Below are 13,589 nucleotides of genomic sequence, written 5' to 3' on the forward strand. Positions count from 1 at the left end.
AAAGCTTGCCATGGGCTTAGTTGGTAAACGACAATAACAGTTTGCATTTAAGTAGCGCCTTTAATGTAGTAAAATGTCCCAAGGTGCTTCACAGGAGTGTTATCAGAGAAAATTTGACACCGAGCCACATAAGGAGATATTAGGACAGGTAGGTTTTAAGCAGTGTCTTAATGGAGGAGAGAGGTTTACGGGGGGAATTCCAGAGTTTAGGGCCCAGGCAGCTGAAGGCCAGAATTGGAGGGGCGCAGAGATCTTGGGAGAGTTAAAAAAAAAAATGTTTTGGATGTGGGCGTCGCTGGGAAGGTCAGTATTTATTGCCCATCCCTAATTGCCCCGAGAAGGTGGTGGTGAGCCGCCTTCTTGAGCCGCTGCAGTCCGTGTGGTGAAGGTGCGCCCACAGTGCTGTTAAGGAGGGAATTCCAGGATTTTGATCCAGTGACGATGAAGCAATGGCAATATACTTTCAAGTCAGCATGGTGTGTGACTTGGAGGGTAACTTGGAGGTGATGGTGCTGCCATGTGCCTGCTGCCCTTGTCCTAGACGGTAGAGGTCGCAGGTTTGGGAGGTGCTGCCGAAGAAGTCGTGGTTAGATGCTGCATGGTACACACTGCAGCCACGGTGCACTGGTGGTGGAGGGAGTGAATGTTTAAGGTGGTGGATGGGGTGCCAATCAAGCGGGCTGCTTTGTCCTGGATTCTCGAGTGTTGTCCGCAAGATCCTGCAAATCCCCTGGGAGGACAGACGCACCAACATTACCGTCCTCGACCAGGCCAACATCCCCAGCATTGAAGCACTGACCACATTTGATCAGCTCCGCTGAGCAGGCCACATTGTTCGCATGCCAGACACGAGAATCCCAAAACAAGCACTCTACTCGGAACTCCTTAACGAGGCAAAGGTGGGCAGAGGAACTGTTACAAGGACAGCCTCAAAACCTTCCTGATGAAGTGCTACATCCCCACCGACAACTGGAAATCCCTGGCCAAAGACCGCCCTAAGTGGAGGAAGTGCATCTGGGAGGGCACTGAGCACCTCGAGTCTCATCGCCCGAGAGCATGCAGAAACCAAGCGCAGGCAGCGGAAGGAGCGTACAGCAAACCAGTCCCACCCACCCTTCCCTCAACGACTATCTGTCTCACCTGTGACAGGGACTGTGGTTCTCGTTTTGGACTGTTCAGCCACCTAGGGACTCATTTTTAGAGTGGAAGCAAGTCTTCCTCGATTCCGAGGGACTGCCTATGATGATGGTGACTCATCCAGGCAAGTGGAGAGTATTCCATCACACTCTTGACTTGCGCATTGTAGATGGTGGAAAGGCTTTGGGGAGTCAGGGCTGGAGGCGGTTACAGAGATACGGAGGAATAGGGAGGAATGAGACCATGGAGGGAGTTGAAACAAGGACAAGCTCTGCCCATTGTGATAGAGTCTCGGATAGGCCCATGCTCAAACCCCTCTGTGCTGAATTTGCTGACTTCAGCTGGGTGAGTTACCATTGATTATAGTTCCACTACATTACTCAGGATTATGGTGTCTAATCCTGCCGGAAAATGATCCTGTGAATGTTAAGTGAAGACAGACAGACTAGCTTGGCTCTTGAGCTCCCCCATTGCAGTTGAATATCCTCCCAAATCTTTATCCAGACTGGCACGTGAAGAATGACCATTTGGGTGAGGTACCAGAGGCTACAGGCACTCGTGGACATCTACAGTAACAAGAATATGTGGTCAAAATTCAGTTTCTACCATTACCGCGCGCGTGAGCTGGCTAACGAGCGGCAAAGGCCCATCTCCGACGGTAAGCAGCGTCAACACTTGTGCAGAAATTCAGGCCGGCCCTTTGGCAGAGGCGCCCAAAGGCATCACTGCACCGGCTAACACCATCCCACCGTCCGCGTGGTGACATCATCCAGCGTGCAATGCCTCCTTGTCGGCTCTGTCGCGATATTTAGTTTGAACATTGGCCTTCCTGGCAGGCGTTCTTAAGCCTGACAAAAGTGGTGAGTAAACAGCGGAACTCGGGCGGAATCGCCCAGCGAGCAAGGCCAGTTTTTTTTTTCATTTATTTATTTCTGCATTTTCTCATTAGTGGGCAAGTTTGCTTGCGGGGCGGAGAAGTTTGAGGGTCTTTTTCTTCCCGTTTCCCAGCCGGCACAGCGGCAACCTCCCAATGCGAAATTCTGTCGGCCTCCTGAGCTTCCGCCCAAGGATGAGTGTATGCAACACCACGTTTTAGCGCTGCTCTCTCATCTTGGGGCGTACAAGCTGAATTTGGCAGTTGCAGCCTGCGCCTAACGCCTGGCGGTAAAATCAGCACTTGGGCGGTGACACCGCCTCAAAAACGGCGGGACCAAATTTTGCCCCCAAGTGTTTTCAGGAGCAGAATGGTGAAAGAGAGGCACAATACAGCAAAAGTCATTCTTTCTCCCCAACACGAGGAGGAGGCCATTCAGCCCCTCTAGCCTGTTGCGCCATTCAATCAGATCATGCCCGATCTGTATCTTAGCTCTATATCCCCACCTTGGTTCCATATCCCTTGATACCCTTACTTAGTAAAAATCTATCACGCTCAGCTTTGACATTTTCTCTGACCCACAACAGCTTTTTGTGGGAGAGTTTTTCAGATTTCCAATACCCTTTGTGTGAAGAAGTGCTTCCTGACATCAGCCCTGAATGACCTCGCTCTAATTTTAAGGTTAAGCCCTTTTGGTCTGGACTCCCTCACCAGAGGAAATAGTTTCTCTCGATCTACCCGATCAAATCCTTTAATCCTCTTAAATGCCTCAATTAGATCACCCCTTAATCTTCTACACTCGAGGGAATGCAAGCCTAGTCTGTGCGACATTGCCTCATAATTTGACCCTTTTAGCCCCGGTATCATTCTGGTGATGGACCTGCGCTGTACCACCCCCCTCCAAGGTTGAATTGAAATAGAAACTCCCTGGATGGTGTCACTTCACCTCTGGAGCCAGGAATCGAAACCGATTCAGACCGATGGGACGGAAGTCTGCTGTCATGCTGGCTGTAAGAAATGGGCGACTGGGTGACGTCATCAAATCCGTGGTGACCGTTTTGGAGCGTGGGCAGGAACATCGGGAGGACCCAGGTACAGAGGAGTGGGAAGGTCGGGGCGGATGAGCAGCGAGTGTTTGTGGCGAGATGTGGTGAATGTTTATGGCGGAGGAGCGTCACCCTCACGCACAGCGTCCAGATGATGTCACAGCACCTCCCAAACCCACGTCCTCTACCACCTAGAAGGACAAGGGCAGCAGGCGCATGGGAACACCACCACCTCCAAGTTCCCCTCCAAGCCGCACACCGTCCCGACTTGGAAATTTATCGGCTGTTCCTTCATCGTCACTGGGTCAAAACCCTGGAGCTCCCTCCCTAACAGCACTGTGGGAGCACCTTCACCACACGGACTGTAGCGGTTCAAGAGGCCAGAGTGCTACCCACTGAGCCACAGCTGACACTTTCGTGAACTAGTTGTATTAGTGAACCAGATGACAATCCGAAAGTTTCATGGTCACCATTACAGATACTAGCTTTTTAATTCCAGATTTATTTAATTCAATTTTAAATTCCCCAGCTGCCAGGGTGGGATTTGAACTCACGTCTCGGGATCATTAGTCCAGGCCTCTGGATTACTAATCCAGTAACATGACCACTATGCTACGTACCTGGTAAATGGAGGTGCGGCGAGTGATCGGGGCGGAGGAGCAATGAGGGATCGTGGCTGAGATTCGGTGGGTGATTGTGGCGGAGGTTCGGCAAATGTTTGGTGCAGTACCGGGGTGATCGTGGCGGATGTTTAGTGTGGAGGTGCGGCGAATGTTTAGTGTGGAGGTGCGGCGAGAGATCGTGGCGGAGGTGTGGCAAATGAGGGTACAGAGCCCAGAAGAGCCGAGGGCCCAGGGGCAGCAGGGGCCAGCCCACACTGCGATATGTGTGCGCACTAGGTCCGTGCAGCAGAGCAGGTCTCCAGTCGTCCTGGTTAACCCTTGCCACTGAATAAAGGCCTAGTTCTGGCAAGCCCGTGTGGGGGATGATGTGCAACGGTCACCACACGTTAAAAAATCCACGCACAGGCATCTTCCACCCCCTCAATTGGAGTTCAGGACCGGAACATCGGGTCCTTCATTGAACTCATGTGGAAGCAAGTCATCCTCATTCGAAGGACTGCCTATGATGATGAAATGGAAAGATTTCCATTCCCCAGTAGATCATTCCTCATCTTGATCAACACTCACTAAATACACCTCTGGCGATTTGCTGAAAAAATCCTTTTAAAAGTGATTTTAAAATATATATATGTATTGTACTAACTTTGTACTTAAGAGTCCGCATCGGTTCCAACACTCGGCCTCTGGTAAGGTATTCATCTTATCCTTTATGTCAGCTGTGCAGCAAGCATCTGTAATTCAACCAAATAAACCATGACATATACAGGAGCTTAAAATTCACAAAGTATCAGTCAGACTTAATTAGCTAAAACTACCAAAGATTGATTCATCATTCACGTTAGCAACCAGTTGTAGAGGCACTACAATTGGTGTTAGCCCCTTCCCAGCTTAGCACATACTTTACGTTACAGCCAATGAAGTACTTTTGAAATGTAGTGGAAACGCGGCAGCCAATTTGCGCACAGCAAGCTCCCACAAACAGCAATGTGATAATGACCAGTTAATCTGTTTGGATGATGTTGATTGAGGAATAAATATTGGCCCAGGACACCTGACAAAATCTCATTCGATTACTGGTATGAAACAGAAAAAATTAAGGTTTTATGATACCCACAGGTCCTGGAAGCTGAAAACCGCCCCTTAATGCAATCTTAATGAAAATTTCACGAGAGTGAAGATTGCTCGAGGATTTGAACTTTTCCTCAGGTTGGAAGTTCTACATCTCGTTCCCTTATATCTATGTTTTGAAGCGATGGACATTACACAACTCCAGAGCTGAGGTCTGACATTTTGCTCAATACTAGATGTTGAGAGGTTGTTTCCCCCGGATGGAGAGTCTAGAACTAGGGGGCACAGTATCAGGATAAGGGGGCGGCCATTTAAGACTGAGATGAGGAGTAATTTCTTCACTCGGAGAGTTGAGAGTCTTTGGAGATCTCTGCCCCAAAGGGCTGTGGATGCTGAATCTTGAGCATATTCAAGACGGAGATAGATAGATTTTTTTGGACTCCAGGGGAATTAAGATCATCCGTGATCTATTGAATGGGGTTCTAGGGGCCATCTGCTCTGAATTCTTGCGTTCTATCAGCACTGCAGGGCTTTTCTGACAGCACTATATGATGTCTATCACATTACTGATGAACCCTGGCAGTTTCTTCCAGTAACAATCCACTTGGATTTCATACACGGCTGTTCAAATGCACACTTGATTTGCCGTGAACTTTACTTATGTAACACTGCTCCAGCTCTCTTCTAGTTTGCAGTACAGTGTCTTGTCGCTATCATTATTTTGAATTACAGTAATTATTGGCTCCAAATAATAAAATGTCAGCAGCTTTCTCTTCAAAAAAAATCCATGCACAGGCATCTTCCACTCCCTCAATTGGAGTTCAGGACTGGAACATCGGGTCCTTCATTGAAACATCTGTGAACTCATGTGGAAGCAAGTCATCCTCGTTCGAGAGACCGCCTATGATGATGATTTTGCTGCTGTCTCCCACCTTATTTCCTGCTTGTCGTTGCACAATTGTGTTTTTTTTTAAAAAAGACCTTCTGAATGTTTGAAAACTAAGCTTTGTGAATACTTTAGAAGGCTTCTTCCTCCTCCTCCACGTTGCTTTAAATCGAGGGTTCAGCGCCCAAATTATCCTTATTAAAGTGATAGAGTGGAGAACATTAAAGGCGGAGATGAGGAGAAATGTTTTCAGTCAGAGGGTGGTGATCCTTTGGAATTTTCTACCCTAGAGGGCTGTGGAGGCTCAGTCGTTGAGTATATTCAAAGCTGAGATCGATAAATTTTGGGATACTGACGGAGTCAAGGGGTATGGGGTTAGTGCAGGAAGGTGGAGTTGAGGTAGAAGGTCAGCCGTGATCTTACTGAATGGTGGAGCAGGCTCGAAGGGCCAAATGGCCCACTCCTGCTCCTATTTGTTATGTTCTTATTAACAGAACACTCTTCTTCCCCTTTTTTGCACCCAGTGCTAGCATGAAACACTCCTAGTTGAATAGCAACTTGATTAGATTCAGAGTAAGGCTTGCTGCACTCTGCTCTAATACAGCACCTAGTATCAGAGTGATCTTAGTGTGACATTCATGCTCTTTAAGAACACTTGGCATCAAGACCCCTTCTAAACATTCAGTTGCAAAGATTTTAATCTTATTTTGTCAATATGTGTTGATATGTTCTTATGTTATGTTCTTATAAGATAAGAATTAGGAACAGGAGTAGGCCATCTAGCCCCTCGAGCCTGCTCCGCCATTCAAAAAGATCATGGCTGATCTGGCCGTGGACTCAGCTCCAATTGCCCGCCCGCGCCCCATAACCCTTAATTACCTTATTGGTTAAAAATCTATCGATCTGTGATTTAAATACATTCAATGAGCTAGCCTCAACTGCTTCCTTGGGCAGAGAATTCCACAGATTCACAACCCTCTGGGAGAAGAAATTCCTTCTCAACTCGGTTTTAAATTGTCTCCCCTGTATTTTGAGGCTATGCCCCCTAGTTCTAGTCTCCCCGACCAGTGGAAACAACCTCTCTGCCTCTATCTTGTCTATCCCTTTCATTATTTTAAATGTTTCTATAAGATCACCCCTCATCCTTCTGAACTCCAATGAGTAAACAACTAGTCTACTCAATCTATCATCATAAGGTAACCCCCTCATCTCCGGAATCAACCTAATGAATCGTCTCTGTACCCCTTTCCAAGGCTAGTATATCCTTCCTTAAGTAAGGTGACCAAAACTGCACGCAGTACTCCAGATGCGGCCTCACCAATACCCTGTACAGTTGCAGCAGGACCTCCCTGCTTTTGTACTCCAGCCCTCTCGCAATGAAGGCCAACATTCCATTCGCCTTCCTGATTACCTGCTGCACCTGCAAACTAACTTTTTGGGATTCGTGCACAAGGACCCCCAGGTCCCTCTGCACTGCAGAATGTTGTAATTTCTCCCCATTCAAATAATATTCCCTTTTACTGTTTTTTTTTCCCTAAGGTGGATTACCTCACATTTTCCGACATTGTATTCCATCTGCCAAACCTTAGCCCATTCGCTTAACCTATCTAAATCTCTTTGCAGCCTCTGTGTCCTCTACACAACCAGCTTTCCCACTAATTTTTGTGTCATCTGCAAATTTTGTTACACTACACTCTGTTCCCTCTTCCAGGTCATCTATGTATATTGTAAACAGTTGTGTTCCCAGCTCTGATCCCTGTGGCACACCACTAACCACCGATTTCCAACCCGAAAAGGACCCATTTATCCTGACTCTCTGCTTTCTGTTAGCCAGCCAATTCTCTATCCATGCTAATACATTTCCTCTGACTCCGCGTACCTTTATCTTCTGCAGTAACCTTTTGTGTGGCACCTTATTAAATGCCTTTTGGAAATCTAAATACACCACATCCATCGGTACACCTCTATCCACCATGCTCGTTATATCCTCAAAGAATTCCAGTAAATTAGTTAAACATGATTTCCCTTTCATGAATCCATGCTGCGTCTGCTTGATTGCACTATTCCTATCTAGATGCCCCGCTATTTCTTCCTTAATGATAGCTTCAAGCATTTTCCCCAGTACAGATGTTAAACTAACCGGCCTATAGTTACCTGCCTTTTGTCTGCACCCTTTTTTAAACAGAGGCGTTACATTAGCTGCTTTCCAATCCGCTGGTACCTCCCCAGAGTCCAGAGGATTTTGGTAGATTATAACAAATGCATCTGCTATAACTTCTGCCATCTCTTTTAATACCCTGGGATGCATTTCATCAGGGCATTATCCTCACACAGAGCTGAATCCCTGATCTGTACTAAGGTAGCTGATTGTAGCTAGGGACTGAATGCCTTTGGGTTGGTCAATCGAGAGGGTGTCAGAAATCAGCCACTACCGTCCCTTTTAATTTTCCTGGTAAAACACTCGGTTGGGTAAGGAGAGGAGCGAGTTTGAATGCAATGACCCTCATAGTTGAATAGCGCGCTGATGTACTTTCGCATCATGTGATATAAAAATGGCCACTTGGACAGGGTGTTGTGGGGCGAGGGGGGCGGGGCAGGTGAGGGGGGATTGTCGCCATTCGAAGAAACATACCCCAGGCGAGTAGGGGAGAAAATACAGGGGGCGGAGCAGGGGGCTAATTAAAAAGACGTGAGATGCCCGGGAGGCTGGACAGGTAAAGAAGCGAGCGATAAAGTGACTGAAGGAGTGAACTATATGAAGATTGCGTCACATGGAAACTCTTGCTAACAGAAAAAGGTTGGCATCTCATTTACCATTTTACAGAAATGACCTTTTAGCCACTCCATCGATGACCTTTTCAAAGACCCAATACATGGGTGTTTTGATTTTACCAATCCGCTTGTACAACTGCATGTGTACATTCATTCGCTCTCCTTCAGCCTTGCTTGTGGTAACTCAGAGTCCACAGCGAGGGTGCGTTACTCATGGCCACAGGGAGCTGAATGAAGAAGAACAACTTGTATTTATATAGCGCCTTTAACGTAGTGAAACATCCCAAGGCGCTTCACAGGAGTATTAGGAAATAAAAATTTGACACCGAGCCGCATAAGTAGAAATTAGCGCAGGTGACCAAAGGTTTGGTCAAAGAGGTATATTTTAAGGAGCGTCTTGAGGGAGGAAAGAGAGGTGGAGAGGTTTATGGAGAGAGTTCCAGAGCTTGGGGGGCTTAGGCAAGAGAAGGCACAGCCGCCAATGGTTGAGCGATTATAATCACGGATGCTCAGGAGGGAAGACATCTCGGTGGGGCGGGGCAGTAAGGTTGCGGGGCTGGAGGAGATTACCAGATAGGGAGGGGCAAGGCCATGGAGGGATTTGAAAATAAGTATGAGAATTTTGAAATTGAGGCATTGTTTAACCAGAATACACCAGAATTAGCTTTACCACCTTTGGGCACAAAAAAGACCTTCATCATTGGGTACCGGCCACACACAAGCCCAGGTTCCAGAAGTGCAATTACACCAACTGGCCATGATTTCCTCTGAAATGGCCCAGCAAGCCACTCAGTTGTACCAAACTGCTACAAAGATGTATAAAAGGACTATGAGTACCTTCACCACCTCCTTCTCAAAGGCAATTAGGGATGGGCAATGAATGCCGGCCTTGCCAGCGACATCTGTGATGTATTTGCTTCATGGGTTCTTTGCTTAAGAATTCATAGCAACACATTGCTATTAAGAACTAGTTGGTTTATTAGCAAAGGTTCAACAATCACACAACACATTACCAGTTCATCCACCAGGCTCACAACCACCTGCCTTATCCCCTGAATCCAACTGGCCGGGGTTTTATTGAGTCTTGTGAACATCACATCGGTAGTGGGTAAAATGATGGAATCAATTATTAAAGATGTCATAGCAGCGCATTTGGAAAGAGGTGACATTATAGGTCCAAGTCAGCATGGATTTGTGAAAAGGAAATCATGCTTGACAAACCTCCTGGAATATTTTGAGGATGTTTCCAGTAGAGTGGACAAGGGAGAACCAGTTGATGTGGTGTATTTGGACTTTCAGAAGGCTTTCGACAAGGTCCCACACAAGAGATTAATGTGCAAAGTTAAAGCACATGGGATTGGGGGTAGTGTGCTGACGTGGATTGAGAACTGGTTGGCAGACAGGAAGCAAAGAGTAAATGGGTACTTTTCAGAATGGCAGGCAGTGACTAGTGGGGTACCGCAAGGTTGTGTGCTGGGGCCCCACCTGTTTACATTGTACATTAATGATTTGGACGAGGGGATTAAATGTAGTTTCTCCAAATTTACGGATGCCACTAAGTTGGGTGGCAGTGTGAGCTGCGAGGAGGATGCTATGAGGCTGCAGAGTGACTTGAATAGGTTAGGTGAGTGGGCAAATGCATGGCAGATGAAGTATAATGTGGATAAATGTGAGGTTATCCACCTTGGTGGTAAAAACAGAGAGACAGACTATTCTCTGAATGGTGACAGATTAGGAAAAGGGGAGGTGCAACGAGACCTGGGTGTCATGGTACATCAGTCATTGAAGGTTGGCATGCAGGTACAGCAGGCAGTTAAGAAAGCAAATGGCATGTTGGCCTTCATAGCGAGGGGATTGGCGTACAGGGGCAGGGAGGTATTGCTACATTTGTACAGGGCCTTGGTGAGGCCACACCTGGAGTATTGTGTACAGTTCTGGTCCCCTAACTTGAGGAAGGACATTCTTGCTATTGAGGGAGTGCAGCGAAGGTTCACCAGACTGATTCCCGGGATGGCGGGACTGACATATCAAGAAAGACTGGATCAACTGGGCTTGTATTCACTGGAGTTCAGACGAATGAGAGGGGATCTCATAGAAACGTTTAAAATTCTGACGGGTTTAGACAGGGTAGATGCAGGAAGAATGTTCCCAATGTTGGGGAAGTCCAGAACCAGGGGTCACAGTCTAAGGATAAGGAGTAAGCCATTTAGGACCGAGATGAGGCTAAACTTCTTCACCCAGAGAGTGGTGAACCTGTGGAATTCTCTACCACAGAAAGTTGTTGAGGCCAATTCACTAAATATATTCAAAAAGGAGTTAATGTAGTCCTTACTACTAGGGGAATCAAGGGGTATGGCGAGAAAGCAGGAATGGTTGCATGTTCAGCCATGAACTCATTGAATGGTAGTGCAGGCTCGAAGGGCTGAGTGGTCTACTCCTGCACCTATTTTCTATGTTTCTATGTTTCTATCACATGACTGGCTAAGCTGCTCCCAACTCAACATCTCTACAACTCTTTTGTTGAGAACAAAAAATAAACATTAACTCAAGTGCCCCCCTGATTAAAGGAAGGGGACACTCCAAACACTTTTCAAGTGCCCTTTTCTTTTGTTTTTTTTAATGTTTTTTTTTAGGGCACCAAGAGGCAAATTATACAAGTGCCCCCTGACTCGGGGACACTAAAACCGGCAATAAAAACAAATTAAACTTTAAAACATGTAAAATCAAATTAAAATTTGGTTGCCGGGGGTGATGATGCACTCCAGTCTCTCCGGTGCCCATCTCACGCTGAAGGCCGCGAGCGTACTGGTGGACACCACGTGCTCCATCTCCAGGGACACCTTGGCTCAGATGAAAGCACGGAAGAGAGGCAGACAGTCGGGCTAAATGACCCCCGGCCTGGACCGCTGCCTGGACCGGCTGATGGCATCCTTGGCCGTGCCCAGGAGCAGTCCTACGAGGAGGCCCTCGGACCTACCCGCTCCCCTCCGCACAGGGTGTCCAAAGATCAGGAGTGTGGGACTGAAGTGCAGCCAGAATTTGAGGAGCAGCCTCTTTAAATATTGGAACAGGAGCTGCAACCTCGCAATTTCTATAAAAACATGGAACACGGACTCTTCCAGACCACTGAAATTGCAGGCGGCCTGGGAGCCCGTGAACTGACATGAAAATTTGTTGCACGGGACTGCTCCGTGCACCATCCTCCAGGCCAAGTCCCCAATAAATAGTGGGAGGACTCCCCATAGAGTGCACTCCATCGGGGACCCCCGCCTCCTCCGGACGGCAAGATGGTGCGCCATGGCGTGTCTGGACGGCAGACGAGGATGGCAAGGTTGAGAGTGTGCAGAGCAGCCCGTACAGGAAACCACTCCGCGCAGAACTGAAAGGCACGGAGGGTATTTCCCCGAGACGACTCAAGTTGTGAGGCGCCGACTCCCGAAGGAGGTTTCGGGGCTTGGTCAACAGCACTACAACTCTTTTGGTTGGATAACAGTTAAGTCAAGTGCTCTCCAATCTGGGGGACACACCAAACATTTCCAAGGCCCTTTTTTTTGTGTTTTTTTTGTATTTTGTTTGTTTATTTTTTGGTTTTTTTGAGCACTAAAATCAAAAATTTTTTTTTCCAAGTGCCCCCTATAAAAGGGGAGGGGGACACTAAAAACACCGGCAATTAAAACAAATTAAACTTTAAAACATAAAATCAAATTAAAATTTGGTTGCCGGGGGTGATGATGCACTCCAGTCCCTTCGGCGCCCACCTCTCGCGGAAGGCCGCGAGCGTACCGGTGGACACCGCGTGCTCCATCTCCAAGGACACCCTGGCGCGGATGTACGCGCGGAAGAGAAGCAGGCAGTCGGGCTGAACGACCCCCTCGACCTCCCGCTGCCTGGACCGGCTGATGGCACCCTTGGCCGTGCCCAGGAGCAGTCCTACGAGGAAAACCTCGGACCTACCCGCTCCCCTCCGCACAGGGTGCCCAAAGATCAGGAGTGTGGGACTGAAGTGCAACCAGAATTTCAGGAGCAGCCCCTTTAAATATTGGAACAGGGGCTGCAACCTCGCACATTCAATAAAAACATGGAACACGGACTCTTCCAGACCGCAGAAATTGCAGGCGGCCTGGGAGCCCATGAACCGACATGAAAATTTGTTGCACGGGACTGCTCCGTGCACCATCCTCCAGGCCAAGTCCCCAATAAATAGTGGGAGGACTCCCCATAGAGTGCACTCCATCGGGGACCCCCGCCTCCTCCGGACGGCAAGATGGTGCGCCATGGCTTGTCCGGACGGCAGACGAGGATGGCAAGGTTGAGAGTGTGCAGAGCAGCCCGTACAGGAAACCCCTCCGCGCAGAACTGAAAGGCACGGAGGGGATTTCCCCGAGACGACTCAAGTTGTGAGGCGCCGGCTCCCTAGGGAGGTTTCGGGGCTTGGTCAACAGCACTACAAATCTGTGAGCTCACAGTTGCATACATTACACCGCCCACATCCCATGAACGAATATAGAAACAAAACAGTGTCTGAACGAAATGCTGCCAAGGAGGATCCCAGCACTTTTCTGGCGATAGTGAGGCTGTGCAAGTCCCCATGTGTAACCCATAGGATTGTTTTTCCTGAGAGGATGTGCTCGATGAATTGATCGTATAGGCTGAGGTTTTTCACCCCTTCAAACCCGAATCCAGATGGATTCCCCGCTCAGGCCAGAGTTAAAATTACAGTCGGGCCTCAATGATGTCATCGGGCCGCAACATAGATTTGTAAAAAAGATTCAACACCGTCTCCAGTGCAGCCTTAGGCCGCCTGAGGAAAAGAGTGTTCGAAGATCAAGCCCTCAAAACTGTCACCAAGCTCATGGTCTACAGGGCTGTAGTAATACCCGCCCTCCTGTATGGCTCAGAGACATGGACCATGTACAGTAGGCATCTCAAATCGCTGGAGAAATACCACCAACGTTGTCTCTGCAAGATCTTGCAAATCCCCTGGGAGGACAGGCGCACCAACATCAGCGTCCTCGACCAGGCCAACATCCCCAGCATTGAAGCACTGACCACACTCGATCAGCTCCGCTGGGCGGGCCACATTGTTTGCGTGCCAGACACGAAACTCCCAAAGCAAGCGCTCTACTCAGAACTCCTTCATGTCAAACGAGCCAAAGGTGGGCAGAGGAAACGTTACAGGGACA

At 48.2% G+C, this 13,589-nt stretch overlaps 2 protein-coding genes across 2 annotated transcripts in view; one reads left to right on the forward strand and one right to left on the reverse strand.

Moving 5' to 3' along the window:
• Positions 1 to 13,589, forward strand: part of rnaseh2a (ribonuclease H2, subunit A) — an 85,125-nt gene that overhangs the window by 63,548 nt on the left and 7,988 nt on the right. The gene's annotated exons all lie outside the window — the stretch shown is intronic.
• rtbdn (retbindin) overlaps positions 1 to 13,589 on the reverse strand; it is a 63,161-nt gene that overhangs the window by 19,104 nt on the left and 30,468 nt on the right. Inside the window, exon 3 of the mRNA XM_070867294.1 lies at positions 4,324 to 4,411. Within this exon, the coding sequence (XP_070723395.1) occupies positions 4,324 to 4,411 (88 nt within the window). The remainder of the gene's footprint in view (positions 1 to 4,323; positions 4,412 to 13,589) is intronic.

Source organism: Pristiophorus japonicus, chromosome 24, assembly GCF_044704955.1.
Source record: "Pristiophorus japonicus isolate sPriJap1 chromosome 24, sPriJap1.hap1, whole genome shotgun sequence".
In the NCBI taxonomy this organism is placed as follows: domain Eukaryota; kingdom Metazoa; phylum Chordata; class Chondrichthyes; family Pristiophoridae; genus Pristiophorus; species Pristiophorus japonicus.